General features: G+C 36.1%; 1 protein-coding gene across 1 annotated transcript in view; it reads left to right on the top strand.

The window, feature by feature from the left end:
- Positions 1-27,554, top strand: part of LOC136034780 (HEAT repeat-containing protein 1-like) — a 138,529-nt gene that overhangs the window by 78,163 nt on the left and 32,812 nt on the right. Inside the window, exons 15-19 of the mRNA XM_065716192.1 lie at positions 635-877; positions 9,310-9,489; positions 11,720-11,901; positions 16,994-17,213; positions 18,812-18,940. Coding sequence (XP_065572264.1) covers positions 635-877; positions 9,310-9,489; positions 11,720-11,901; positions 16,994-17,213; positions 18,812-18,940 — 954 coding nt within the window. The remainder of the gene's footprint in view (positions 1-634; positions 878-9,309; positions 9,490-11,719; positions 11,902-16,993; positions 17,214-18,811; positions 18,941-27,554) is intronic.

Genomic DNA, 27,554 nt, shown 5'->3' with positions numbered 1-27,554 from the left:
ATTTGTTCTGCATACAGATTTGTAAAAATTTACTTATCGTATTGGTTTTCCTATAAAGTTTTTTTTTTTAAATAAAGGCCTTTATTCGTACTTGTAGCTTTTATTGGTATTGCGTATACCGAAAGCTGCCATGTTTGGTCCGTGTTCATTCCATGCCTGATACAAACTGAAGTTCTTTAATCAACTTTTGCAGATAATTTTAAGAATATGTGGAGTCGACTTGCAAGAATACTGAGGATTTTCACCTCTTTGCTCTGCCGAACTTTTATGTTCGGCTGAATATTTATGTTTCATTTGTGTTTGTTTTTGTTTTGCAATTGTCTTGTGTTATTAATTTGGGAATTTTTTTTTTGCCATGGCCCGAAGCGGCTTTTGTTTGCAATAAATATCTATTTATCTATCTCTTAAGTGCTCAAAGAGTACTTATGACGTTATAAAGTTGATCACTTCAACACCGAAGATCAACTTAAGTTTTCTTTCTTTCCAGAGGCAGAATTGATTTCTTTTCACGGACGGAATTCATTTCTCTCATCTGATCATGGTGTAAATTTAAGGTTTCTGGTTTTTTTTTTAAACTTTTTTTAGTCTGACTTTTTCGTGTCTGAATACTTGCATCTTTGTTTTCTTTTTTCAGGAATATACCATATTGCTCTTGGATTTAGCAAAAAATTTGCTTACATCGTCCAAATCAGCTAAGCTGTCATCCTCTGAAACGATGACATTGAAACTAATATTGCAGAGGTATCAACCTGAGGTGGCTGGTATAATTGATACTGGTATTGGCTGGGAAGTGTTTTGTACATGTGTGAAACAGTCGGAAGAAATATTCAAACTAGGCCATGAAAAATTTTCTGCAGGAGAGATTATACTACGACAGGTAATAATTTTAATATTTATTTTTCATGTCTAAATCCTTAGGTAGTCAATCAATTTAATCAATCAATCAATTTATTTAAAGAAAAGAGAGAACTACTTGCAGAACTTTAGACCCTCAAAAAAGCCTTTTGGCCTGTTAGAGTGGGAGACTAAACATTACAGTAAATAATAGCACTAATAATAGATAAGAGCACACTTACATTAATTACATGAAATTACAGCACTAATTAAGCATTAAATTAAGCACTAAATACATTAAATAATAGCCAAAGAAAAGTTGAAAAGGATAGATAGAGGGGAAAAAGAGAAGGAAGGAAAAAATAACTCTCTAGGCATAGGAGGTGGTCATCTAGCTCATTTTGAAATTGTCCATAAGAATTACATAGCTGAATTTTAATGGATAGGGAATTCCATATCGAGACACAAACATAAAATTTGATTAAATTCTGATCATATGGTTTTAGTTTTATGAATGAAAATATCCATTTCATTTTTTAGAGATAAAAAACCCACAAGATTTCTTTCACAGTTCAGAATTAAAAGATATAGTTTTTTGAAGAAGTTAGGGAGGAGCTCGTGAAGATACTTAAAAGTGAAACAAGAGGAAAGAACGATGTATGTGGATTGACCACCCAACGGATTAATGCTGAGCTGGCCTGTTACCTCAGATACTAATTTAATTGCGAATGGTGATAGCTACGTAGGCGTCCGTAAGCTGAATTTAGGGGGGGGGGGCTTACCTGGTCTAATCGGCGCTTCCAATGGGGCATAATAGAAATTTCAAAACGAAAATATTTAAAATATAAGGCAGCGTCATTCAGCTAGGGGGCTGACGCCCCCTCCCCCTTCTTATGGGTGCCCATGGATAGCCGTACTGTTGGACAGTAGTACATATAAAGTTTAATGAGAGAGTGAAAGAAGATCTTTATCATTGAACCAGGGAAATAATGACAAATCTTCCGAAGAACTCTGAGGTTTCTGGAGAGCTTAAGTTTGACAAGAGCACAGTGATGTTTAAAAGAAAGATTTTCGTCCAACAAAATACCCAGGAGTCGAACATGTATATCAGGAAGACGAGCTATATTACCATGCAGTAGACATAGGTTAAACCAAAGGACAAGAAGTACCTGATCTGATAAAACCAAGTAGACTTGATTTAGGTAGATTTAGAGCAAGGCGATTAAGCAAAGGTTTTTCCAGGACAGAATACATATCCATGATAAGGGAAGATTCCTTAATTTCTGAAGATCCAAGAGTACTATCATCTGCAAATGCGAATAGCACTGGGTCTTGAGCTGTATCACTAGGTGAGGAAAAATCGTGATGACAAATACTAAAGCAGCTTCGTTTAGTTTGTTCATATGCAGCAAGAAAAATATCATCGATGAATATAAGGAATAAAATAGGCCCTAGGATAGACCCTTGAGGGACACCAAAATCAACACGGAATTGATTTTGCAGCTTAGGGTCAATACTGATAGACGTTTCAGACAAAAAAGTTTCCAACCAATGGTAACTGTTTCCTCGTATCCATATGTGTTTCATAATGGAAAACAGGATAGGATATGATATGCTGTCAAACGCTTTTCTGACATCAAGGAAAATTTCAGCTCGAATTCTACCCTCATCAAGCTCCTTCTGAATGAACTTCAGCAAGGCCATGCAAGCATGTTCTGTTGAGAACATGTCAATTTTCTCAATTGTATTTTGTTTTAGCCTCTTTTTTTGTGACGTGGTCCAATTTTCTTTACTCGCCCTTAGAGAAGTGGCTTATGTAATAAGATTTATACCCTTTTTAAACCCAATATATCTATATAATTTTGAAAATCTTACCAAAAATGTGAGGTATTCATTAATAAAAAATTTCTTAGACCACCCTGCCTTTCCGTTTATTTTACTTTTCATTTGTTTTTAGCAAATCACAGTAAATCAATGAATCATCATCACTTCGAAAAACAGTGATAAAAAACAGCGCAGACACTTGTGGAGGAAGACGCTCAGGTCATTAGCTTCCCCAGCTGTGAGGGGCCACTTTTTGCTACCATAAAGAAGCACAGAGAGAACCAACACGTTATATATCCGGAGCTTTATTCGAACGGAGATTTCATTTCGTAGCTAGAGACACTTCCGAAGCTGAATTAATGCTGCCCAGGCTGCAGAGATGCGGCTTTGTATTTCATTTACAGCTTCGCCCTTAGGATTTATTAGGTAGCCTAGATATTTGAAATTCTGGACCTCCTCAATTGGGATGCCATTTAATGTGATTGGAGTTTCATCTAGCCCAGAGGTGCGCATTGATTTTGTTTTCAGTTGGCTGATCTTTATTCCGATAGCAAGGGATCTACCAGCAATGTCGTCTATCATGAGCTGTGCTTCTGTTACGGAATCAGCCAAGATATCTACATCATCGGCGTAATCAAGGTCTGTTATTGATAGTGTTGGACTGATTGCCACACCTTTGTATTTGTCAAGAGTCTTCATGATCTGATCGATGATTAAGTTAATAAAATGGCCATAAGGCACAATCCTGTCGCACTATTTTGTCAATTGGTAGTTCTTTAGAGTTTTTTCCATATGCTCTTACAAATGCCCTTTTTCCCACGTGATAAGCCTTAACTAGACGGACAATTTTTTCCGGCATTCCATCATCCCTCATGGCATCCCAGATAGCGTTTCTCTTCACCGAGTCAAATGCCGTTACAAAGTCGATAAAGACTTGTATTGTTTCCTGTTGGTGTATAGGACGGTGTTCCAGGATCTGTCTCAGGCTAAAAATGTGATCGCAGCATCCCATACCAGGTCTGAATCCTGCTTGATTTGGCCTCGTTCGATCGTTTCTAATTTTTCTGAACCTATTTAACACTGTTATTGTAAAAACTTTTGCAGAAATCGGTATCAGGGAAATTCCCCTATAATTTGCTCTATTAGCTCGATCCCCTTTCTTAGATACAGGAATTATTACAGAGGTCCTCCACAGGAATGTATTCATTAACCCAGACATCCCTGAGTAAGCTGTGGAGCTCATCGATAGGCGCGTCTGGAAGGGCCTTGAGAAGTTCAGCTGGTAATTCGTCAATGCCAGGGCTTTTATTATTCTTTAATAGTTTTATGACATGGATAATTTCTTTTCTGCTTGAAGAGGCGATATTGCAATCTTCATACCCGTATGGTGACTCACAATTGTTGTGGGATAGAATGGGTTGGCTGTGGTTACTAAGTAGCTTGGGGGTAGATCTTTACTTATTTTTCCCGGTTGATTCACCTAGGAGCTGGTAGAGTTTCCGTGAATCATTGCGTACAGCAGCTTTTTCCATTTCCCAGGCTACATTAAACCAATATGCTTGTTTATTTGCCTTAGCAGATTTGTGACAATCTTTGTGGAGTGCTTTAAAAGAAGCAGTGTCTCTCAGCCTCTTTCGGCCACTTCGTGCTAATTCACTTTTTTAAAGTCTAGACTATAATACATGATACCATAAGAAGCCTACTAGGGTATATTTTTAAAATACCTGAGCACAGAAGAAAATTTCCTCCGAGAGATCCTCCATAAAGCATACTTCAACCTTCATGACTAAAGTAGGGGTTTATATAACTATTAAATAAAAAAAACTAAAGTTTTCAAAACATTAAAAAACCTTAGCGTAAAGAGCGAGGCGTTGAGGAGGAGACAACCTCTTTCATATACGGAATAATTTCTGTTCGCTTTAAGTTTTAATGTTACTTGCAGTTAAGAAAATTGTTTTGTTTTTTTTATTTAATTTCTGAAGGTTTTTGAATTAATCTATGTTTTGATTTTGGCTCACCGCACATGAATAATTAAACGAAATTTGCATATATTTTTTCGGCTAAATGGCTTTCGCCTAGATTTGATTGGACGATTTTGATAAAAAAGGGTGGGGGAGGAGGCCTAGTTGCCCTCCAATTTTTGGTTATTTAAACAGGCAACTAGAACTTTTTGTTTTTTTTACGAACGTGTTTATTATTAATAAATATACGAAACTTACGGATTAACTTACGTAACGAACCTCTATATTTGCATATTTTTATTACGTATATGAGTGGACACGCCCTCTCGTCAATACCTCACTCTGTACACTAAAGCTTGAATTTTGTTCCAGTTCTTTAAGAGTGACCCCTGAATCGCAAAGGCCGTAGAATAAATAGCTGAAACTACTAAAAATACTTTAGCGTAAAGAGCGAGGTATTGAAGAGACGAGCCCCCTTATATACGTAATAATTTCTGTTCGTTTTAAGTTCTAATGCTGCTCCTTACTTCCAGTCGAAAAAAAAAATTTATGGCACTTGGTATTAACTAAGTGACATCGCAAATTCTGTCGCAAATCGCAAAAGAGCGATCGCAAATTCTGTCGGTCTGTCGGTCGGTCTGTTGGTCTGTCTGTCCCGGTTTTGCTAGTTTAGGCACTTCCAGATAAGCTAGGACAATGAAATTTGGCAGGCGTATCAAGGACCAGACCAGACCAGATCAAATTATAAATAGTCGTTTCCCCGATTCGACCATCTGGGGGGGGGGGGAGTGGGTATACGTAAATTCGGAAAAATTAGAAAAAATGGGGTATTTTTAGCTTACGAAGAGATAGTCGGATCTTAGTGAAATCTGATATTTAGAAGGATATCGTGTCTCAGAACTATTATTTTAAATCTCGACCGTATACGGTGACATTGGGGGGGGGGGGTTGGAGGGGGAAATCTAAAGCTTGGAAAACGCTTAGAGTGGAGGGATCGGGATGAAACTTGGTGGAAAAACTAAGCACAAGTCCTAGATACGTGATTGACATAATCAGAACGGATCCGCTCTCTTTGGGGAAGTTGGGGGGAGGGTTAATTCTAAAGAATTAGAAAAAATTAGCTATTTTTAACTTACGAAGAAGTGATCGGATCTTAATGAAATTTCATATTTAGAAGTACCTCGTAACTCAGATCTCTTATTTTAATTCTCGACCGGACCCAGTGTCATTGGAGAGGGTTGGGGGGGGGGTGGAAATCTTGGAAACGCTTAGAGTGGAGAGATCAGGATGAAACTTGGTGGGAAGAATAAGCACAAGTCTAAGATACGTGACTGACACTACCGGACCGGATCCACTCTCTTTGAGGGAGTTGGGGGGGGGGGTTAATTGAGAAAAATTAGAAAATATGAGGCGTTTGTAACTTCGAACGGTTGATCAGATCTTAATGAAATTTGATATTTAGAATGATCTTGTGCTTCAGAGCTCTTATTTTAAATCATGACCAGATCTGGTGACATTGTGGGGAGTTCGAGAGTTGGAGGGAGGAAACAGAAATATTGGAAACCGCAATTCTTGGAAAACACTTAGAGTGGAGAGATCGCGATGCAACTTGATGGGAAGAATAAGCGAAAGTTCTAGATATGTCATTGACATAATTTGAACGGATGCGCTCTCTTTGGGGGAGAGGGGGGGGGGGTTTAATTTGGAAAAATTGAGGTATTTTTAACTTAAGAACGGGTGACCAGATCTTAATGAAATCTGAAATTTAGAAGGAACTCATGTCTCAGAGCTCTTTTTTTAAATCCTGATCAGATCTGATGACATTGGGGGGAGTTGGAGGGGGATACCAGAAATGTTGGAAAACGCTTAGAGTGGAGAGATCGGGATGAAACTTGGTGGGTAGAATAAGCAAATGTCGTAGATACGTGATTGACGTAACCGGACTGGATCCGCTCTCTTTGGGGGAGTTAGGGGGGTCCAGTGCTTTGGCGAGTTTGGTGCTTCTGGATGTGCAAGGGCGATGAAAATTGGTAGGCCTGTAGGCCTGTATTGGAGGACCTGCACAAATTGACTTGATAAAGTTGTTTTCCCCAATTCGACCATCTGGGGGGGGGGGTTGAAAGGAGAGGAAAAATTAGAAAAAATGAGGTATTTTTAGCTTACGACTTGTTGATCGGATCTTAATGAATTTTAATATTTAGTAGGACCTTGTGTCTCTAAGCTCTTATTTTAAATCCCGACCGGCATTAAGCCTTTGATTTTCCTATTAAATGAATCTATTGATTCTTAGAATGTTGCTAGAGCTCATACCATATGAGCTATTGGCTCTTCGACCTCGTCACAAGTGCCATATGAGCTCTTAGCTCTTGTTTTATTTATTTTCTTATTGTTTTTATTTTAATAATGTTAGAAAATCCTGCTCCCCCTTCATGGATATTATCCTCCCGCGTGATAAATTCCCTCCAGAGAATGATCCTCCCATGTAACCCTCCCCTAAAATCACCCCCCCCCTCAACGTGAAAAAGTCCCCCTGAAAACGTCTGTACACTTCCCAATAACCATTACTATATGTAATCAATGGTCAAAGTTTGTAACTTGCGTCTCCTCTCTCGGGAACTGTGGGGGATTAAGTCGTCCCCAAAGACATAGGTATTAGATTTTTGGACTATGCTGAACAAAATGGCTAAAATCAAAATTTGATCCCGTGACTTTGGGAAAAGATGAGCGTTGGAGGGGGCCTAGGTGCCCTTCAATTTTTTTAGTCACTTAAAAAGGCCACTAGAACCTTTAATTTCCATTAGAATGTGCCCTCTCGCGATATTATAGAACCACTCAGTCGATACGATCACCCCTGGAAAAAAAAATTAATAAACTCGCATCCGTAATCTGACTTCTGGAAAAAATACAAAATTCCACATTTTTGTAGATAGGAGCTTGAAACTTCCTCTGACACGCTGAATCATATGGTGTGATTTTTGTTAAAATTCTAAAACTTTTGGGGGGTATTTCCACCTATTTTCTAAAATAAGGCAAATTTTCTCAGGCTCGTATTCTTTTGATTTAACTATTGGTATCAAAATACCGTTTTTTAGAGTTTCAGTTGCTATTGAGCTGGAGTGCTCCTTACTACAGTTCGTTACCACGAACTGTTTGATTAATGCTGAACCCAAAAGCTATCAAAATTATTCTGTCGTGAACTTTATTCGAAATAACTGTCGTCAACTTTTATACCAAAAACTAATTTTTTTATCTACTTTTTTCAAGGAAAATGATATAAGTTTAGTTTTACTTTATTTTTACAGACATTATTGTTATTTTGTTTTAGACCGAATGTTTTCTAATGCAGCTTTTCTTTTGAAATTTAAGAACGTATTAAGAATTCTTTTCAGTATTTGTAGCTTTCCTGCATGTCTAACAATTTTTGCTTTAGTATTATTATTATTATTTTAGCGTAGGTGTTTCTTAGCTTTTTTTTGCAGTATCTTAGGTTCTTTTTTTAGTATTCAGTTCCCATTCAGTGACGATTTATTTATTTCCTCGGCCAAAGTAAAGAAAACTGAAAGAGTGAAAAGATCTGCGAAACAAAACTAAAACTGGAAAATTCAGCCTGAAATAGTAGATACTAGAGTCCGACTTCCATTTGATAACGACTTGTTTATTTTGACTGAAAAATTAAGAGATACTGGAAAAGAATAATGAAATGCAAAAAAGAGATATAATCTGAAAAATCAGTCTTTGGCAAAAGATTTTCCCGGGGCCATTTTTGTTAGATCGCAACTGCGAGAAGAGAGGAGAGCTTAAGGAGGAGTTCTCTGTCTTCTTAGTGAAAAACAGATGCGATCGGGAGGTCTATTTAGAAAGAGTAATTATTTTTTTGTAAAAGTTGGGTAGTATTCAAGATGGGATTGGATAAAGAGAGTATCGGAAGAGGCTTGAGGTCTATTCTATAAATTTTTTGAGGCACTTGGCTTCGTTTGAGTTTGGGGGGGGGGATCCTTTCGGTAGGTCTAAGACGATAGTCAGTTTTCTCTACCGACAACTGTATGGCCAGTTGCGATTACCTTACCAAGGCCCAGCCTTTAAAAACTAGGATCCCTTGGAGATGCTCTTTCCTATTACCAATTAGCCCCTATTCTCCAAAAGGCTTTCTACTATAGCTATATACCCAATCTCCACCCTCAGTTAACATTTGACATTTTTTCTCATTCGACCATCCCATAGAGTGGAACCCAGAAGAAGGTTTTCTTCATATTTCCCTAACATTTGTCCCCCATCCCCTATACTTCAATCATTCTCGAGACAATTCTTGTCTTTTACCTTAAAATTATGCCATGGGGCAGTTTTTGTTGGATTCATATCTGGATCCCCACAAAGCTTTCTACTATAGCTATATATCCAATTTCTACCCTCAGTTAACAGCTGACATTTTTTCTCCTTCGACTATCCCATGGAGTGGAACCCAGATGAAGGTTTTCTTCTTGTCTTTAATTATATAAACGAGGAAAGTGGAGAAAACTGACCCGTGCCTCGGGTGAAAATAAAAGTGTGCATTGATATCACTGATTAATTTTTTCTTAGATTTTATTTTTTCAAGGCAATGACAATATTTTTTATTTCTGGGGAGAATAATATTTGTTTTTGTTTTTTCACTATCCGATATCTGACCTTTCAAGATTTACTTCAATTCTAGGTCAATAAAGAATTTTTCGTCTCTTTACCTGACGATTGTTCACGCTCAAAGCTTCTTCTATTCTTGTTTGACGTTTTAAGCTCAGAAGAAATTAGCGGCGAAGGGGCAAATCGCATTAGAAAGTGTATAAAACATTTGGTTATAGATGCCTCTGTTGTCGTTCCTATGTTTGCTGTGAAGGTAAGCCGTTTTTTTTTTTTTTCTTAAGGTGAAATGGAGTCCACACCCCTTAACTGTTGTAAAATATTTACTGCTAAAAGACAAAAAAATTAGGATGCAAGTTCTAGTCTAAAGATGGAAATATATAAGACTTTCTACAGCCCATCTGCACCCAGGGAATGGGAGCGATGGAATCCCACTCCCTTCTGTACTGAAAAATAATTTAAAAAGAGTCTCTTCTGTTTTTAACCCCCTTCCCCACTTTAGGAAATATCTTATAACTCGCCCCATCCCAAGAGCCGGAGCTGTATTCATCTATAATTGCTTGGTAGAATAATATGTTGACCAAAAAGCCGTATCACACCCCTTAACTATTAGGAAATATCTTATAACTCACCCCATCCCAAGAGCCGGAGTTGTATTCATCTATAATTGCTTAGTAGAATAATATTTTGACAAAAAAGCTGTATCACACCCCTTAACTATTGTAAAATATTTATTGCTAAAATACAAAGGCCAGAGCTGAGTTCACCTATAATTACTTAGTAGAATAATATTTTGATCAAAAAGCCAATATCTGGTGTATTAGCATCATGTTTGCAGCTACTACTGCAACCTAGTAAGGGACGAACCATGGCCAATGTAACCAAAAATTTAAAAGCTATGCTTAAAAAAAAACAACTGTCCAGTGAGAAACGAAATGGCATTTGCAACTGATATAGATGGCAGCAATAGAGGGCGCTGCTCGTATTTGTTACACCTATAGTGGAATAGATGGCAGTAATAGGGGGTGCCGCTTGTACGTATCGAGGCCGAACATTTGTTCCAAAGAGCAAATTACATCATTTTTTCCCATGGATGGTCGTATGGTTTTTGGTATCTATTTATGTGTGATACCTCTGTGAAAAGTTCCTTACCAAGGTTATATTACACATAGGAGCAATATCCCCTCAAGATTCCCTGAAATGTTCACCTTAATAGCCATAGCTTTAGTAGTAGTAGCAGTAACAGTTTTAATAAATGTAGCAGTAGTAGTTGTAGTAGTAGCAGTAGAGGTAGTAGTAGTAGTAGCACGCAAATAGTGGCTTTTGGTTAGTTCAATTTCCCCCTAAACATTCCCCGAAAGTTTCACTTTAATACCCTTAGCCTCACTAGTAGCATTAGTAGCAATTGTAGCAGTAGTATACACACAGCGCCTTTTATTTTTTTCCAGTATTCCCTACAACATACCCTGAAGGTTTTAAATTAATACCCTTTTTAGTGAACATTGTTGATACGTCCTTTTAAGAACCTGTATGCACATAGTGTTCTCTGATTTAGCTCAACATCTCCACAACATATGAAGTTTCTACCTTAATACCCTTGGCTTTATTAATAGTAGTGGTAGTAGAAGTAGTAATAGTAGTAGTAGTAGCAGTGGAAGAAGTAGTAGTAGCATGCATATTGTACCTTTTTGTTAGTTCAACTTCCCCCACAATATACCCTGTAAGTTTCAAATTAAGTGATACGCCTTTTTGGAAACTTGAGTGCACATGGCTCAGCTTCCCCCTCAATATTTTCTGGAACTTTCACCTTAACACCCTTAATTTTAGTGGTAACATTAGTCGTAGCAGTAGTAGTAGTAGAAGTAGCAGTACGCACATATTGCCTTTTGGTCAAAAGATCATCCTCCCTATTATTTCCTAAAATTTCCAACTTAATACCCTAAGCCGTTTCTGAGATATGACCTTTTGACAACCTGACAGCAGTGCGTTTTGATCTAGTTCAAGACTCCCCTTGACAATTCCTGTAAGCATCAACTCAATACCGAATAAGGTGTGTGGTTAGTATTTGTCCTCCAGTTACTTTGAACTCTTAAAAAGCTCACTAAAACTTATAATTTCCGATTGGATAAGCCCCCTTTGAAGTTTCTGCGACAACTCCTTCTATACGAAGTGACTTGGTGAAAAATAAATTAATAATTAATACATAGAGCCCTCTTCGCTTTTTGCTTAGACAGTACTATGATGCTGCCTATGATAGTAAGGAATATTTACCGATATATAAAAACCAGAGGAGTTTTGTCAATCCATGGTCAAATCAGATGGATGCTAGGTTTTTATAACAGGTGCATGTTGTTGTTGTCTTCGTCTATCACTGTACGTCGGGTTGACACTAGCACTCTAAATGTAAACTAATAGAAAAAATAATATTTTATTTCTCATAATTTCGCTATTGCTTATACTTTTTGTCTTAGCTTATTTTATTTTAGAGTCCAGAAGCAAATATTACCGTAAGGTCAACAGCTGTGGTTTCAAGGAAAGGCAACGCTCCCAGACTAGATGCGGATCTGAATTTTAAGCGAATAATGGTTGCACTTGAAACTTTTCAAAACAAAAGAAGAATCCACCAGACTCACTTGCTTGTTGAGCCTTTGATGCAGCTGCTAAGACGGTAATCATTTTTTTTTTCTTTCTCCTCAACATTATTGGTTGAGCACTTGTGTCTTAGGGTATAGAGAAAAACTAAAGATTGGAAATTAAAAAAAAAATCTTCTTAACAGATCTTAATTTTATTTAGTCCTCCAGGGGAGAAGAAAGAGGAAGCACTAGGCTCCAGCTTTCGAGCTGGTGGAGCACAATCATTGAAAAAAATCCCTTTGTACAACTGATACTTTTTCTTTGCATGTTCATCTATCTTATTAACTGCGAGAGGTGCTCAAGCCTCTTCACTTTTGCTTTGTTATTATTATCTAATACGTTTTCGAATTTTCAATAACTACCAATGTTAAGGTGTAGTGAGCAGGGTTGTCAGTTGCATGAAGAAAATCACGCGGAATCTTCTAAAATTATTAAGGAGAAAATCCAGAATTTGCTTGAGTTGGCAAAACTTTGGCAGATTATATAAATGTGTGATTCTTGAATTATGCAAGAATCACATATTTATATAATGATGTTATTCTTTAGTTTTAAGTCGTGAAGTGGCAAATCAGCAATTTTAGTCGAATTAAAAAACTATTGCGTGAATTTAATTCCTCCTTCCTGTTTATCCTTCACTGAATCATATTTTTTTAGTATTTGTATTCTCCCTGGAGGGCGATCTACAATCTCTGTATTAATTTTACCTACTCTTTTTTTTTTTCTTTTTTTTTTGCAAATTTCGTTGCGTAAAATTCCTTTTTAGGGTTTTTGACCAAGGTGGTTCCGTTGGTATACTTCATGTTTTGATCTGACACATTCTTAGGGTGTCGGGCTATTTTTTTTTTTTTTTTTTTTTACTATAGGACGTGTTCGTCTTTTGCTAGGTTGGAGCTGCAACCAATATTACTGCTCGTAAAATAACGTGTTCTTTCATTCTGTTGCAATTTCGATAACTTTGCGAATGCTTACTTTTCGATTAATCATGCTCGTCGTCTGTATTCTAACCACAGATTTTTTTTTAATTTTTTTACATCTTTTTTGTTTGCGATTCGTCGTGATTCTCCTAAGCAGAAGCTCCATTAAAGTAGCAGAATATCAAAGTGATGTTTTTGTCAATATTAAAGTTTCCAAAAATTCAAGATCCCCCTCAAAATTCCCTGAAAGTAGTCACAACTAGATGTAGTAGCAGTTGCAAGCAGTCACAGTTGCAAGCTGTCGCAGTTGGAAGGATTCACAACTAGTCTTATTTTCAGCCGCAAATGTAGCAGTAGTAGTAGTGACCCTGAAAGTTTCAAGTAATACCCTGACCTGTTTTTAAATATTGCAGATAGGCCTTTTGGCCAATCACATTTTGATACATATACTACTATTATATATACACACTATTTTAACTTGGATACATATGACTTTTTTTTATCTAGCTCAACATTCCCGAAATTTTTCTTGAATACCTTTCACCTTTTTGGACACATCCAGCGTCAAATATTCCCCTCTTTTTGAATGATAAATTCTGCATATAAAAAAGGACAAATTGCATAGTTTACATTCCTCGCCCCGGGGGCTGCGGGGGCATGGCATCCCCAAAGGCTTGTTATTAGAATTTGTGACTGTTTCGAATAAAATGGCTTTTTAAGATCTCCACCGGTTTTAAGGAGAAAATACTAAAAGAGCACGAGGGGGGAGAGGTCACGGCTTTTCGTTTCTTTTTAAGTATGCCTCTCAACATGCCTTTAAAGTTTCAACTTAATACCCTTAGCCGTTCCTCAAATATTGCTGTTGTGTCCTTTCGAAACCATCTTACATATAGTGTGCTGCCATTTTGTTTGACAACTCCCTCGAAATTTTTTAAAGGTTTTACCTTAATATTCTTAGCGTTTTTGGAGACTTGAGATCCAACCTGCCACCTTTCCCTAATAACCAACCTTTTATATAAACTATGGGCAACTTATAACTTACAACACCTGCCCCGGGGGCTGTGGGGATTAAGTAGGTTATTTGACTATCGAGTATTTTGAACAAGGCGAGTCTTCCAAAATTTTGAGCAGATATATTTAGAGAGAGGGTAGCTTAAATGGGAATGGGATAGGAACTGGTTTCCCACCGGCCACGTTTTAACATCTTCTTCAACATGCCTGAAAGTTTAAACTTAATACCCTTAGCTTTTCTTGTGATATTTTAGATACTTGTTTTTTCTCTTTGTTTTTTCTCGTTGCTCCTCAACATTCCCCGGAGTTCCACCTTAATATCCTTAGCCTTTTCCAACACATTTAAGAAAAAAAATTCTTCCTTTTTTCTAATGATAAACCATGCTCGTAAAAAAAGCAAATTGCATAGTTTACAATCCTTATCGTAGAAGCTGTGGGGGGAGGGGGGAAAGTATCCCCGGAGGCATAGTTACTAGTTTTGATTGTTTGTGACAAAATCGCTTTTTCAGAATTTTGATCGTTCATTAGGGGAGGGAGCGTGTAAAAAGGGCAAGGGGGCTAGTTAACCTCCGGTAGCTCTTCAACATCTCCTAAAATTTCCAGCTTAATACCCTTAACTGTTTCATAGATATTGATGATACATTCTTCTGACAGTCAGCAGCACACAATGTGTTTTATTGTGTTCAGCCTCCCTCCCCAAATCTTTGGGGGGCTATGTCATTTCCATAGACATAGTTATTTTGACTATTTTGAACAAGATGTCTATTCCAAAATTTTGATAATATATTACAACAACAAAAGAGAGAATAATGAGGACTTTTTTCCCAAGACAGTGAACCAACAAAACCTATTTGAATATTTCGGCCCTATATCTAAGGGCCGTCTTCAGCAAAGAAAAAATAAAAAAAACAATAAAACACTTACAATAAAAGTTCTCAGTTAAAAATCCATTTGTTTCTATTTTAAAATAGCCTTGGCATCATTGCTTCTTAACGAAAAGTTCAGCCAAGACTGTCTTGGCTGAACAAAATAGGTTTTGTTGGTTCACTGTCTTGGGAAAAAAGTCCTCATTATTCTCTCTTTTGTTGTTGTATTATGGAAAGGCAGTGCGGTCTTCGTCATTATTTATGATAATATATTTTTTAGGAATTGCAACAAAAAGGCATGAGATTGGGCTGGTGGCCCTCTAACCACTTTTCAACATCCCCTGCCAACATATTCTTAAAGTTCCAACTCAATGCTCTCTGCCGTTCATAAAATTTTTGCAGATTCTCCTTTTTGATGAACTGGATGAACATAGTGGCTTTTTATTCAGAATAACATGCCCGTCAAGATTCTTAAAGCTTTCGCCTTAATGCCCTTAGCCTTTTCAGATAGACCCACAATCAAATATTTTCCCTTTTCCTAATGATAAAATCGTGCATGTAAACAATGTGTAAATTGCATAATCTACAATCCTTGCCCCATGGCCATTATGGCCTGGAATTTTTGACAAAATGGCAGTTTCAAAATTTGGATCAGTGTTGAGTAGAGGGGGTGCCTAAAAAGAGCAAAGATGGGATGATGGGACTGGTTGCCCAAAATCCTTCAAAATCTCCTCAACATACCTTGGAATTTTCAACTTAATACCCTTAATCGCTCTTCAAATATTGCTGACATTCCCTGTTCACAACCAGTAAGATCATAATGTTTTGATTGCGCTCGGCATCCCTTTCAACATTTCCTTGAAGTTTCACCTTAATACCCTAAGGCTTTTTGAGACCCAGGATCAAGCAAACCCTCTTTTCCAACACAAATTCTTATATGTTAACAATGGTCAAATTGTATAACTTATAGCCCTTGCGCGGGGACTGCGGGAAGTCAGAACCCTGGAGTTATTTGGTGTAGTTATTTGACCTTTGAACTATTTTGAGCAAAATGGCTATCTCAAAATTTTAATCTGATTCAATTCTGGGACTGGTTGCCTTTTGACTCTTAAAAAGGGCAGTAAAACTTTTTATTTCCGATCAAAGTTTATGCGACAACCTCTTTCATAAAAATCTTATATGTTAACAATAAGCAACTTGCATAGCTTACAGCCCTTGTCCAAGGGGGAGGTTCAACCCTGGAAGCGTAGTTATTTGACTTTTGGACTATTTTGAACTAAATGGCAATCTCAAAATTTTTATCAGATGTATTTAGGAAAATGGCACAAGGGAGGGGGCTGGGTTCACTTCGATCACTTTCGACTCTAAGTCCGAGGATGACCTTTGCATTTTATCTAATGCGTAAATTTTTTCAAGACTCTTCTATGGATGGAGTATAATTTAAATCAGTTGCTGAAGAATTTTTTATTTTGATGAAGTGTCAAGTTTTAAGGTTATATTGACTTCAGGGGGGGGGGGAGAGATTCTATTATATAATATTATGTTCTTTTTTTATTAAATTTGCTTTTTTTCAGAAAAACGTTGGTATATTTTTAGAACAATAATTTCTTTCAGCGGCATTTAAATAAGATGTGCTCTGAAGATGAATATATTTCAAATTTATTTGATCAGTTAATCTTTACAAAAAAAAAGTCTTATCAATGTCTTCTGTCTTAAGAATTGACAACGAATTACTTTTCATTGAAAAATCAATCTTTATTCTGAACCAAGAACAATTAAAGTGTTTATATTAATAATTTTTTATGCATATAACATTGGTCTTAGTATTTGATTTCGAATCTTTCAAACAGTTCGTGGTAACGAACTGTAGTAAGGAGCGACCCGACTCAATAGTAACCAAAACTCTAAAAAGTGGAATTTTGATACCAATAGCTACATCAAAAGAATCACATTTTAATGCTGATTTTAAATATATAAGTTTCATCAAGTTTAGTTCCACCCATTAAAAGTTACGAGCCTGAGAAAATTTGCGTTATTTTAGAAAATAGGGGGAAACACCCCCTAAAAGTCATAGAATCTTAACGATCCCCGCTCTTTACGCTAAAGTTTTTTACTGTTTAAAAAAAAAAGAGTTGAGAAAAAGAGTCAAACTTTAGCGTAAATAGCGGGGCGTTGGTGAGAAAGAAGCCCCTTTCATATACGAATTAATTTCTGTTCGTTTTAAGTTTTAATGTCGCTCCTTACTTTCAGTTAAAAAAACTTGTTTTTTTTTATTTAATATTTCTAAAAAGTTCAAATTTTGTCTTTTAAAGTTTCTTATAATTTTTCTTTTTAGATGTGTTTCTCAGCCTGATCCTGTGGCATATGAATATTCAAAACAGTTGACGCTGAGTTGTTTACATTCATTTATTACAAAGATGGAAGCGGAGGAATTGAGCAAAGTGAAAGTTAAAATTGACGTGGATCTTTTGGTTCGATGCATAAACTTTTCCAACAACCCTCAAACTCATCATCATGCTCTTCTTCTTCTATCGCAAGCTGCCAGACTTTTTCCTGTAAGTAATAAAATATATTATTATCACTCACCTCAATGATAACTCCTCGGGGACGCAGTTAATGAGGGAAGGGGGGTAAACCTTGGTATTTGCTCCAGAATTTTTTGCTCTATATTTATTTAATTAAATTATGTGGATCGTTGTGTGAAGGGTATTTTTTATAGGACAACTGAGCTCTGGTATTAAAAAAAGATTAATGAGGCTTCTTAACCAAATAAAGCCTCCAGTAACGAAAATGACGAAGTATATTTTAAGATGGATTTAGTCCAATCTGGGTTAAAGATAAGTCCTGTAGGCAAAATATTTTCTGTTTCACGTATTAAATCCTTGAAAACGTCCAAAGAGCAGAGCAGGTGATTTGACACTCGAATAATATATACATATATATATATATATATATATATATATATATATATATATATATATATATATATATATATATATATATATATATATATAGAGTGAAAACAAGTTTTCACTCTTATTAGTCACCGACATCCTTTTTTTGTATCATTTTTATGCGTATTTGCGTACTGACCTCAGGTAAAAAAAATGAATGAGGCTTCTTAATTAAACAATGCCTCCAATAACAAAAATGACGAATGACGAAGTATATTTTGATATGGATTTAGTCCAATCTGGGTTAAATATAAGTCCTGTAGGCAAAATATTTTTTGTTGCATGAGTTAAATCCTTGAAAACGTTCAAAGAGCAGAGCAGGTATTACAAAGAGAGTGAAAACAAGTTTTCACTCTTATTAGTCACCGACACCCTTTTTTTGCATCATTTGTATGCGTATTGCCTACATGCCTCCCGAGCAAGGCCAAATCCCTGGGGGGGGGTACTGGTTTTGAACCCCTCGAAATTTTTGTCTGAGTCATAAAAACGTAACATAAATGCATGTAAACAAATATTTCATGTGTCCCAAAAAAAGTCCTGGACACGCCCTTGCTCGGGAGCGATGGTGTTCTTCTACTTCTATGATTTTTAAAACCGAGCGTATATCGAATTTTCTTAGATGTATAGTCAGTTAATAATGACGAAAATGACGGCAACTTTGCTCGAAGTTTCAAAATGCTTCACCATCATAAGACGAATATTCTGTCTAGTATAAGTTCTTAAGGAGTTTGAGAGTCAGTGGAAGTCGATGCCAAAGGTTGTTATTCTAAGACGATCTGTGAGGGCTTGGCAGTTTCCACCAATCAGGAAATTCCATTTGACACCCTGCGGGATAGAGTGGTAGTGCAAGACTTGTATGTTAATTACTTATCTGCCACCTTAACCATCACCTTGTATCTGAAGCATTCAGTTTAATTATTGGTTTTTATATTATTTTTGTTCTCTTTGCTTTTTTTGTCTTAACACTAAAAGTCATTTCAATTTTTGAATAACAATTGTACAAGTTAAATGAACACAAAATGCCTCCACGAGAATGAAGAAATAGGATTGTTTTAAAGAGATTAGGCGTATTTTCTGCGTCATCATAATATAAACGTATTACTATGATGAGCAGTAAAATTGACAATTGTATGCCAGTTACCTAACATCTTTGGTTAATTCCCTTTGCATACTCTATTATTACTTCTTATTTATTTTAGGAAATTGTCCTTGAAAAAATGATGTCCATCTTTACGTCAATGGGCAACACTATTCTAAAGAGGGATGACGACTACAGTCTTCAAGTGATTGACAAAACCCTAACTGCTCTTATACCTGAACTAATTAAGGTATTGTATGAAAGAATAATAAGCAGTCTTAATGCTTAAGATGACCTTCGGTTGGGCTATTTAAAACCCGAATGCGTTCTGTTTCTTTTGGGCAGATAGTATTAGGCAAACACCCTTTAATTGGAAATTTTTTTAACTCGCAAAATCCTGAAATATAATTAAAGCCAAGTTTATTCTCTTATATTTATATTTGACAATTTTCTCCAGTTTTGTTGTGAGTTTTTTCTAAGCGGGACAATCAACATATATGTAATCAGCATTTCATTTATTACAAAAACTGAATTTTATTCACGAAATTAGAAAATAGAACTAAACTGTAAACAAAGATTCTAAAAGCATGTAAAATAGAGCTTTCACATTTTGTTTATTCTCCTCATTAACTCCGAACATAGTTCATTATAGACCTGTTTATTAAGAAATCATCTCTCACTTCTCCATTCTAGTCAAAGTCAATTTTGAATGATCAGAGCTCGCTACTTCAGCAAGTTCCTATTCGGTTAAGTTTATTCCTTACAAAAGTTAACCCCAGCTTTAAAAAATATAGTTAATAAACTATGATGTAACTTAGTTCATAAGTTACACACATGGTTAACATAGTTAATAACAACTTACTGACACATAGTTAATAATTAGTAGATGATGAGGAATGGGTGAACTCACGAGGAATGAACTAGATTGGGTCTTAATTAAAAAATAAGCCTTATTTAGTCTCAAGCGCAATATCCTTGGTACTACAGACACGAAATTGACCTAAACCGGTCACATCGATACCCGATGATACATCGGAAAATATCTAAACTAACGACTTTTGTTTTCTCCTAGGCATGGTAAATGAAGGTATGTTTATATATATATATATATATATATATATATATATATATATATATATATATATATATATATATATATATATATATATATATATATATATATATATATAACGCAGATATTTAACAAAGCGGCTGCAGACAATTTTGCTCTAGCCACTTTTTTTTTATCAATGGATTGAAAAAGATATAGGATGGCATGTCCGCCTTCATTTAACTATAGGGATTTTTAAACGACTTGGATTATTTTTTAAATACCATATGAAACATTATGATTACTCTGGATAATCACAGGAAACTCCGGAAAGAGAAGGCATAGTTTAATAAAGGTTATTGTCTTCAAAACTTACTGAAAGAATTAGAAAAGAAATATTAGAAGCTAAACATTAAGAAAGGGATAAATCATGCCATTTTTACTGAAGTTTTTGGAAAAATGCGCTTTTGCATCTCTCAAATTGTTTTCAAAATTATTCAGACTGTGAACTTTAAGCCTCAAACCCGCCTACAATAATCTATTAAATGAATGCATTCACATGTTTCATTTTCATGCTTCAATGTTTTTAGATATCGCTTTGAAGTTCTGCCGGCCAATATTCAATAATATTTCTTTTTATATATTTTATATATTTTTATATATAATATATATATATTTTATATATACAACAATTCTTGGCAAAAATTTTCCGCTGGTTGGCGGAAAATAGTTGGTTGTAAATTTTTTTCTAAGGTGGAAAAACCCCTTCAATAATAGTTTAACTGACCAATTCAAAGGAAAAAGGAGACAATTAGAGGATTCTAATTATTGGAATCCACATTCAAAAAGTACTAAGAATCGGCGAATTCCGCCCATAATAAGTATAGTTAAAGCGATATTTATTGCTTAATATTTTCAGTTTTAACCTTAGGAAATTCAAAATATAGAGCTTATCCTTTAACTTTTTGTTACACCTATTTGTTGATTGTCATTGTTTTGTTTTTTTAGTTAATATTCTATTATCTTAGATCTCCTTCTGTGAAAATTTATATTTTAGTCGTACGACGCTTAAAATTAATTTATTTCGACTATTCCTCACGTTATAATGCTCCGTATTTTTCAATCGTGTCTTCAGATTTGCATTTGGCTCTTTTAATTTGAAAAAATATGTCTAATGAGGGATCAAACTGAAATACATTTCATCTTGCCATGCTAAAAAAAAAAAAAAAAAAAAAAAAAAAAAAAAAAAAAAAAAAAAAAAAAAAAAAAAAAAAAAAAAAAAAAACGCCGAGAATTTCGAATCCTAGTTTTGATGTTGGAAAAGTGATTATCGTAAAATTGGTGAAATTAGACGAAGAAATACTGAGTATGATATTAGTTGAATATCTTTTTTATTTATATTAGAAACAGTGGTTTAAAAGTAGTTAGTACTCGATAAGGTTCAACATCAAATTGTTATTTCAGTTTTTTCATGTTTGGAAAAATACATAAATGTTATCTTTATGATCTTTAGTTTAATGGCTTATTTTTAGTTTAAAATAAGAAATTCTTCTTCTTCCGCAAAATTTGTGAGGCAGTATTCAGAGTCACTACATTGAGGGATTTAAGGGCGTAATAATTAGTATTAAATTTGAAAAAAAAAATTAAAACAAGGAGTAGGTTTTAGACTTTTACAGTGAAAGAAGGAGGCAAACCTAAACTCTTTTTTGTAGAGATTTTTGTTCGTTTCAAGCTGAATTTTCATATTCAATTTAAATTTCACTCGTTTTAAGATTTATTTACTCATTTATATTAGTACCAATTGTTTGTCTGTTTGCTATGATTGTTTATTTTATTTCTGCTCGTTTTGGGTTTCATTTATGCGTCAATAAAAAAAATGTTTCTGTTCGCTTTAAGCTTGATTTGCATACTCAACTTAAGCTTTACTCGTTTTGGGATTTATTTATTCATTTATATTAGTACCTGTTGTATTTTTATGGTACTTGGTATTAACCAAGTGACATATAGCAATCGCAAATTCTGTCGGTTTGTCGGTCCCGGTTTTGCTACTTTAGGCACTTCCAGGTAAGCTAGGACAATGAAATTTAGCAGGCTTATCAGAGACTGGACCACATTAAATTAGAAATAGTCGTTTTCCCGATACGGATCTGGTGACACTGGGGGGGGGGGTGGGGGTGGGAGTGGGAAACCTAAAATCTTGGAAAACGCTTAGAGTGGAGGGATCGGGATGAAACTTTGTGGGAAAAATAAGCACAAGTCCTAGATACATGATTGACATAACCGGAACGGATCCTCTTTGGGGTAGCTTGGGGGGGGGGGGTTAATTCTGAAAAATTAGAAAAAATGAGGTATTTTTAACTTGCGAATGGGGATCGGATCTCAATGAAATTTGATATTTAGAATGAGATCGTGTCTCAGAGCTCTTATTTTAAATCCCGACCGGATCTGGTGACATTGGGGGGAGTTTGGGGTGGGGGAACCTAAAATCATGGAAAACGCTTAGGTTGGAGGGATCGGGATGAAACTTGGTGGGAAAAATAAGCAGAATTCCTAGATACGTGATTTACATAATTGGAACGGATCCGCTCTACTGGGGGGGGGGGGTTAATTCTAAAAAAATAGAAAAAATGACGTATTTTTAACTTACGAAGGATTGATCGGATCTTCATGAACCTTCATATTTAGAAGGACCTGGTAACTCAGATCTCTTATTTTAAATCTCAACCGGATCAAGCGTAATTGGGGGGGGGGCAGTTGGGGGGACCGGAAATCTTAGATAATACTTAAAGCGGTGATATCAGGATGAAACTGGATGAGAAGAATAAAAACCTGTCTAAGATACGTGAATGACATAACCGGACTGGAGCTGCTCTCTTTGGTGGAGTTGTGGGGGGTAATTTTGAAAATTGAGGTATTTGTAACTTACGAAAGGGTGACCAGATCTTAATGAAATTTGATATTTAGAAGGATCTTGTGCTTTAAAGCTCTAATTTTAAATTCCGACCAGATCCTGTGATATTGTGGGGAGTTGGAGGGGGAAACCGGAATTCTTGGAAAACGTGAAAATTGGGGTATTTTTATCTTACGAACAGGTGATCGGATCTTAATGAAATTTGATATTTAGAAGGAATTCATGTCTCAGAGCTCTTATTTAAAATCCTGACCAGATCTTTTGACATTGGGGGGAATTGGAGGGGGGAATCTTGGAAAACACTTGGAGTGGAGGAATCGGGATGAAGCTTGGTGGATAGAATAAGCAAATATCCTTGATAGGTGATTGACGGAACCGTACTGGATTCACTCTCTTTGGGGGAGTTGGGGGAGGGGTTAGTGATTTGGCGAGTTTGGTGCTTCTGGACGTGCTAGGACGAAGAAAATTGGTAGGCGTTTGAGGGAGCTGCACAAATTGACTTGATTAAGTCGTTTTCCCAGATTCGACCATCTGGGGGGCTAAAGGGAGAGGAAAAATTAGAAAAAATTAGGTATTTATAACTTACGAGTGGGTGATCGGATCTTAATGATTTTTGATATTTAGAAGGACATCGTGACTCAGAGCTCTTATTTTAAATCCTGACTGGCATTAAGCCTCTTATTTTCCTTTTTAAATCAATCTAATGATTCATAGAATTTTGTTAGAGCTCATACCATATGATCTCTTGGCTCTTAGCTCTTAGTGCCTCGTCACAAGTGCCATATGAGCTCTTAGCTCTTATTTTTTCTATGATTGTTTATTCAATTTCTGTTCCTTTTTGGTTTTATTTATGCCTCAAGAGCAAAATATTTTTGTTCATTTTAATCTTGATTTGCATATTCAGCTTAAGTTTTACTCGTTTTGACATTTATTTATTCATTTATATCAGTACCTGTTTTTTTTTTTTTTTTGCTCTATGATTGTTTATTTAATTTGTGCTTGTCTTGGGTTTCATTTATTCTTTATTAGTAATTTCTGGTTGCTTTGAGTTTGAGTTTCTGTAGGTTTCTTTTTCTTCTGATCTTGACGCCATAATTCATATGGCCTTTACTTTTCTTTCGACAACTTCTTTTTCGGAAGTTTTTTTTTTAAATAATTTCTGTTCGCTTTTGATTGCCAGAGTTTTAAGTTTTTTAAAATTCCCTGTCTCAAAATATTTTATTTATTCCAAAATAAATTAACAGTTTTGGTAAAAACTAGTAAATTAAACTAAATATTGGATATATAATGATGTTAATTGCTGAAAGCTCACTTGCTCAAGATTTTGTTTCACCCAGGCCGGATTTAAATTTTTGACACCTCTATGCTCAAGCGTTTTTGCCGCGCCATTTTTGCAAGATTTTGGGGGAAATCCCCAGAACTTCGGGAATAGTGAAAGCTGCGCTTTAATCCAATTCTCACTTTTTGTTGAATTCTGTTCTCCCAATTATTATAATAAAAAAAATCTAAACTAATTTAGCAGAACTTTGTAGCCACTTAAGTAAGAGAACGATAATTCTAAGTAGGAGAATTGGTTAATTAAGTATGAGAATGATACTTCTACCGTTTGGCAAATTGGCAGTAGCCATACTCTTGTTTGTAGTGAAGACATTATTCATTAAAAATACATAACCACAATTCTTTCGGAATAAAATTGGGGAAAGAAAAATTTTCTGTAAGTTTTTTTTAATTAATTCTTTTTTCGTTTTTGAGAGCAAAAATTTTAAATTAAAAAAAAAAAAAATTCCAGCATCAACATCAAACTTTCATTAAAGTATCAAAACTAGTATCAAAGTAGTAATATGAAAGTACCAAAGTATCGAAGTAAACAAAGTGTCAAAGTAACAATATAAGCAACTTGCATAACTTACAGCCTTTGCACATTAAATCGAAGTTACCACGTAAATCACTAAATCCAAGTATCAAAGTAAACAAGTGTCAAAGTAACAATACTTAAGTTCCGTAACTCTAGCTGTTTCCTCGGACTTGGGGGGGGGGAGTGTCAACCCCGGAAGCATAGTTATTTTGCCTTTGAACTATTTTGAACAAAATGGCTATCTCCAAATTTTGACCGAATGTCCTTTGGGAAAGTGGGGCGCGAGCTAGTTGGCTATTGATCTCTTTTGACTCTTAAAAAAGAGCTAGAAGTTTTCCGATAGAATGAGTTCCATCCAAAGTTAATACGACCACCCCTTGCACAGAACCATACATTGTAATAATGGGCAACTTACATAAGTTACTTTCCTTGTCCTGGGGGCTAGGGAAGTTTCTCAACCCCTAGGCTATAGTAATTTGAATTTTGGACTATTTCTAACAAAAAGGCTATTTAAAAATTTTGATACGATGCATTTGGAGAAAAAAAAGGCACAGGGGGGGGCTTGTTACTTTTTGATTATTTTCGATTCTGAAGAACTTACAGCTTACATAAGCTGCAACTCTTGTCCCGTGTGCTTTGGAGGATTTCTCAACCCCTAATTGATAGTAATTTGACTTTTAAACTATTTTGAACCAAATGGCCGTCAAAGTTCTTATCGGACGTATTTTGGAGAAAAGGTGTGGGGGGAGATACCCTCCGACCACTTTTGATCTCTCTTAAAAAGGTACCTAGAACTTTCGATTTCCAATCAAACGAGCGATATCTGAAGTTTATATGACCACCCCTTACATATTATCTTACATACCCTCGGGGTATAGCTTAAAACACTTACCCCCGGGCTCTGGGGGGATGTGTTGACCCAAGAGTTTTGTTATTTTATCTTTAGACTATATTGAACAAAATAGATATATAAAAACTTATTGGATGCATTTGGGGAAAAGGGCCTTGGGGGGGATACTTGGCCTCCGATCACTTTTGACTCTTGAGAAGAGCAATAGAAATGTTGATTTAGAATGGAATAAGCCCCCTCTGAAGTTTATACAACCATCCCTTTCACAAAAACCTTATATGCCCTCAGGGTTCGTTTTTCAATACTTGCCCCCGGATTCTAGGAGGAGGGGGGATGTTTTATCCCTGGAGTTTTTTTTTATATTATCTTTGGTCTCTTTTGAACAAAAGGGCTATATAAAAAATTCGACTGGAAAAATGTGGGAGACAGAAGGTAGGGAGAAAGGGAAGGCTGGTCGCAATCGGATCGCTTTTGACGCTTAAAAGTGGAATTAGAACTTTCAGTTTCTAATCGTTTGAGTCTCCTCCAAAGTTTATACGACCACCTCTTCCATAAAAACCTTAAGTGCCCCCGCGGCATAAGTTACAACCCTTTCCCTGGCACTGGGAGGAGTATGTTGACAACAAAGTTTTTGTTATCTTATTGTTGGACTATTTAAAAAAAAACTGGCTATCTAAAAATTTCATTTGGTGCATTTGGGGAAAAGAGGGTGTTTTCATCAGGGGGGTGTAGATGTCCTCCGTTAACTTTTGACTCATAAAAAGGTAACTAGAACTTTCAATTTCCAATCAAACGAGCCACCTTCGAAGTTTATACGATCACGCCTTCTATAAAAACCCTTATACACCTCTGGGGCATAACTTTATACACTTGCCCCCGGGGTCTGGGGTTATTTTGACCCAGGAGTTTTTTTTTATTTGATAATTGAACTATTAAAAAAGTGGCTATCTCAAAATTTGTATTGGATGGATTCGGGGGAAAAGGGCTGTGGGCTAGTTATGCTCGCATCTCTTTTGACTTTTAAAAAGCGAACTAGAACTTTCAATTTCTAATTAAATGAGCCGCCTTCGAAGTTTATACGACCACCCCTTACATAAAAATCTTATACGTCTCCGGGGCATAACTTAAAACACTTGCTCCCGGGCTCTGGGGGGGTTCCGTCGCCAGGAGTTTATTTTATCTGATGTTTGAACTTTAAAAAAAAATGGCTACCTCAGATTTTGTATCGGATTAGTTTGGGGAAAAGGGCGAGGGGGCTAGTTGCCCTCGGATTTCTTTTGACTCTTAAAAAATGAACTAGAACTTACAATTTCCAATCAAATGAGCCCTCTTCGAAGTTTATATGAGCATCACTTTCATAAGAACCATATATGCCCCATGGACATAAATTACAGAGGCTGTCCCCGGGCCCTGAGGGTTTGTGTTGACACCGGAGTTCTTTTTTTTATCTGACCCTTGAGCTATTTTTACGAAAATGGCTATCTCAAAATTTGTATTGAATGGGTTTGAGGAAAAAAGAGCATTGGGGGACTAGTTGCCCTCTGCTCTCTTTTGACTCTTAAAACGTGAACTGGAACTTTCAGTTTCCATTCAAATAAGCCCTATCTGAAGTTTATGCGAGTATCCCTTCCATAAAAACCATAACTATTTCTAGGGCATAATTTACAACGCCCCATGCCCTGGGGTGTCGTATTGACACTGGAATTTTTCTTATCTGGCCTTTGAACTATTTTTAACAAAATGGTTATCTCAAAATTTTCATCGGATGGGTTTGTGGAAGGGGCTAGTTGCCCATGGATCTCTTTTGCCTCCTAAAAAAAATGAACTAGAACTTTCAATTTCCAACCAAATGTGTCGCCTCTGAAGTTTATACGCGCATCCCGCGTATAAATGATAAATCCCGCGTATAAATCCCGGGCATATATGATAAAAATCATATATGCCCCCAGGGTATCACTAAAAACTCCCCAGGGCCTGCTCCCTGGCCTGGGGAGTTATTTCGACACCTGAGTTTTCGTTATCGGACTTTTTAGCTATTTTCAACGAAATGACTATCTCAAAATTTTATCGGATGGGTTTGGGGAAAAAAGGCGTGGTGGGGGCTAGTTGCCCTTGGATCTCTTTTGACTCTTAAAACGGGAGCCAGAACTTTCAATTTCCAATCAAATGAGTCATCTCTGAAGTTTATACGAGCATC

The sequence above is a fragment of the Artemia franciscana genome, chromosome 13 (assembly GCF_032884065.1).
Source record: "Artemia franciscana chromosome 13, ASM3288406v1, whole genome shotgun sequence".
Taxonomy (NCBI): Eukaryota; Metazoa; Arthropoda; class Branchiopoda; order Anostraca; family Artemiidae; genus Artemia; species Artemia franciscana.
Note: the sequence above shows the minus strand (reverse complement) of the source record. Positions and strands in the feature narration are given on the sequence as shown.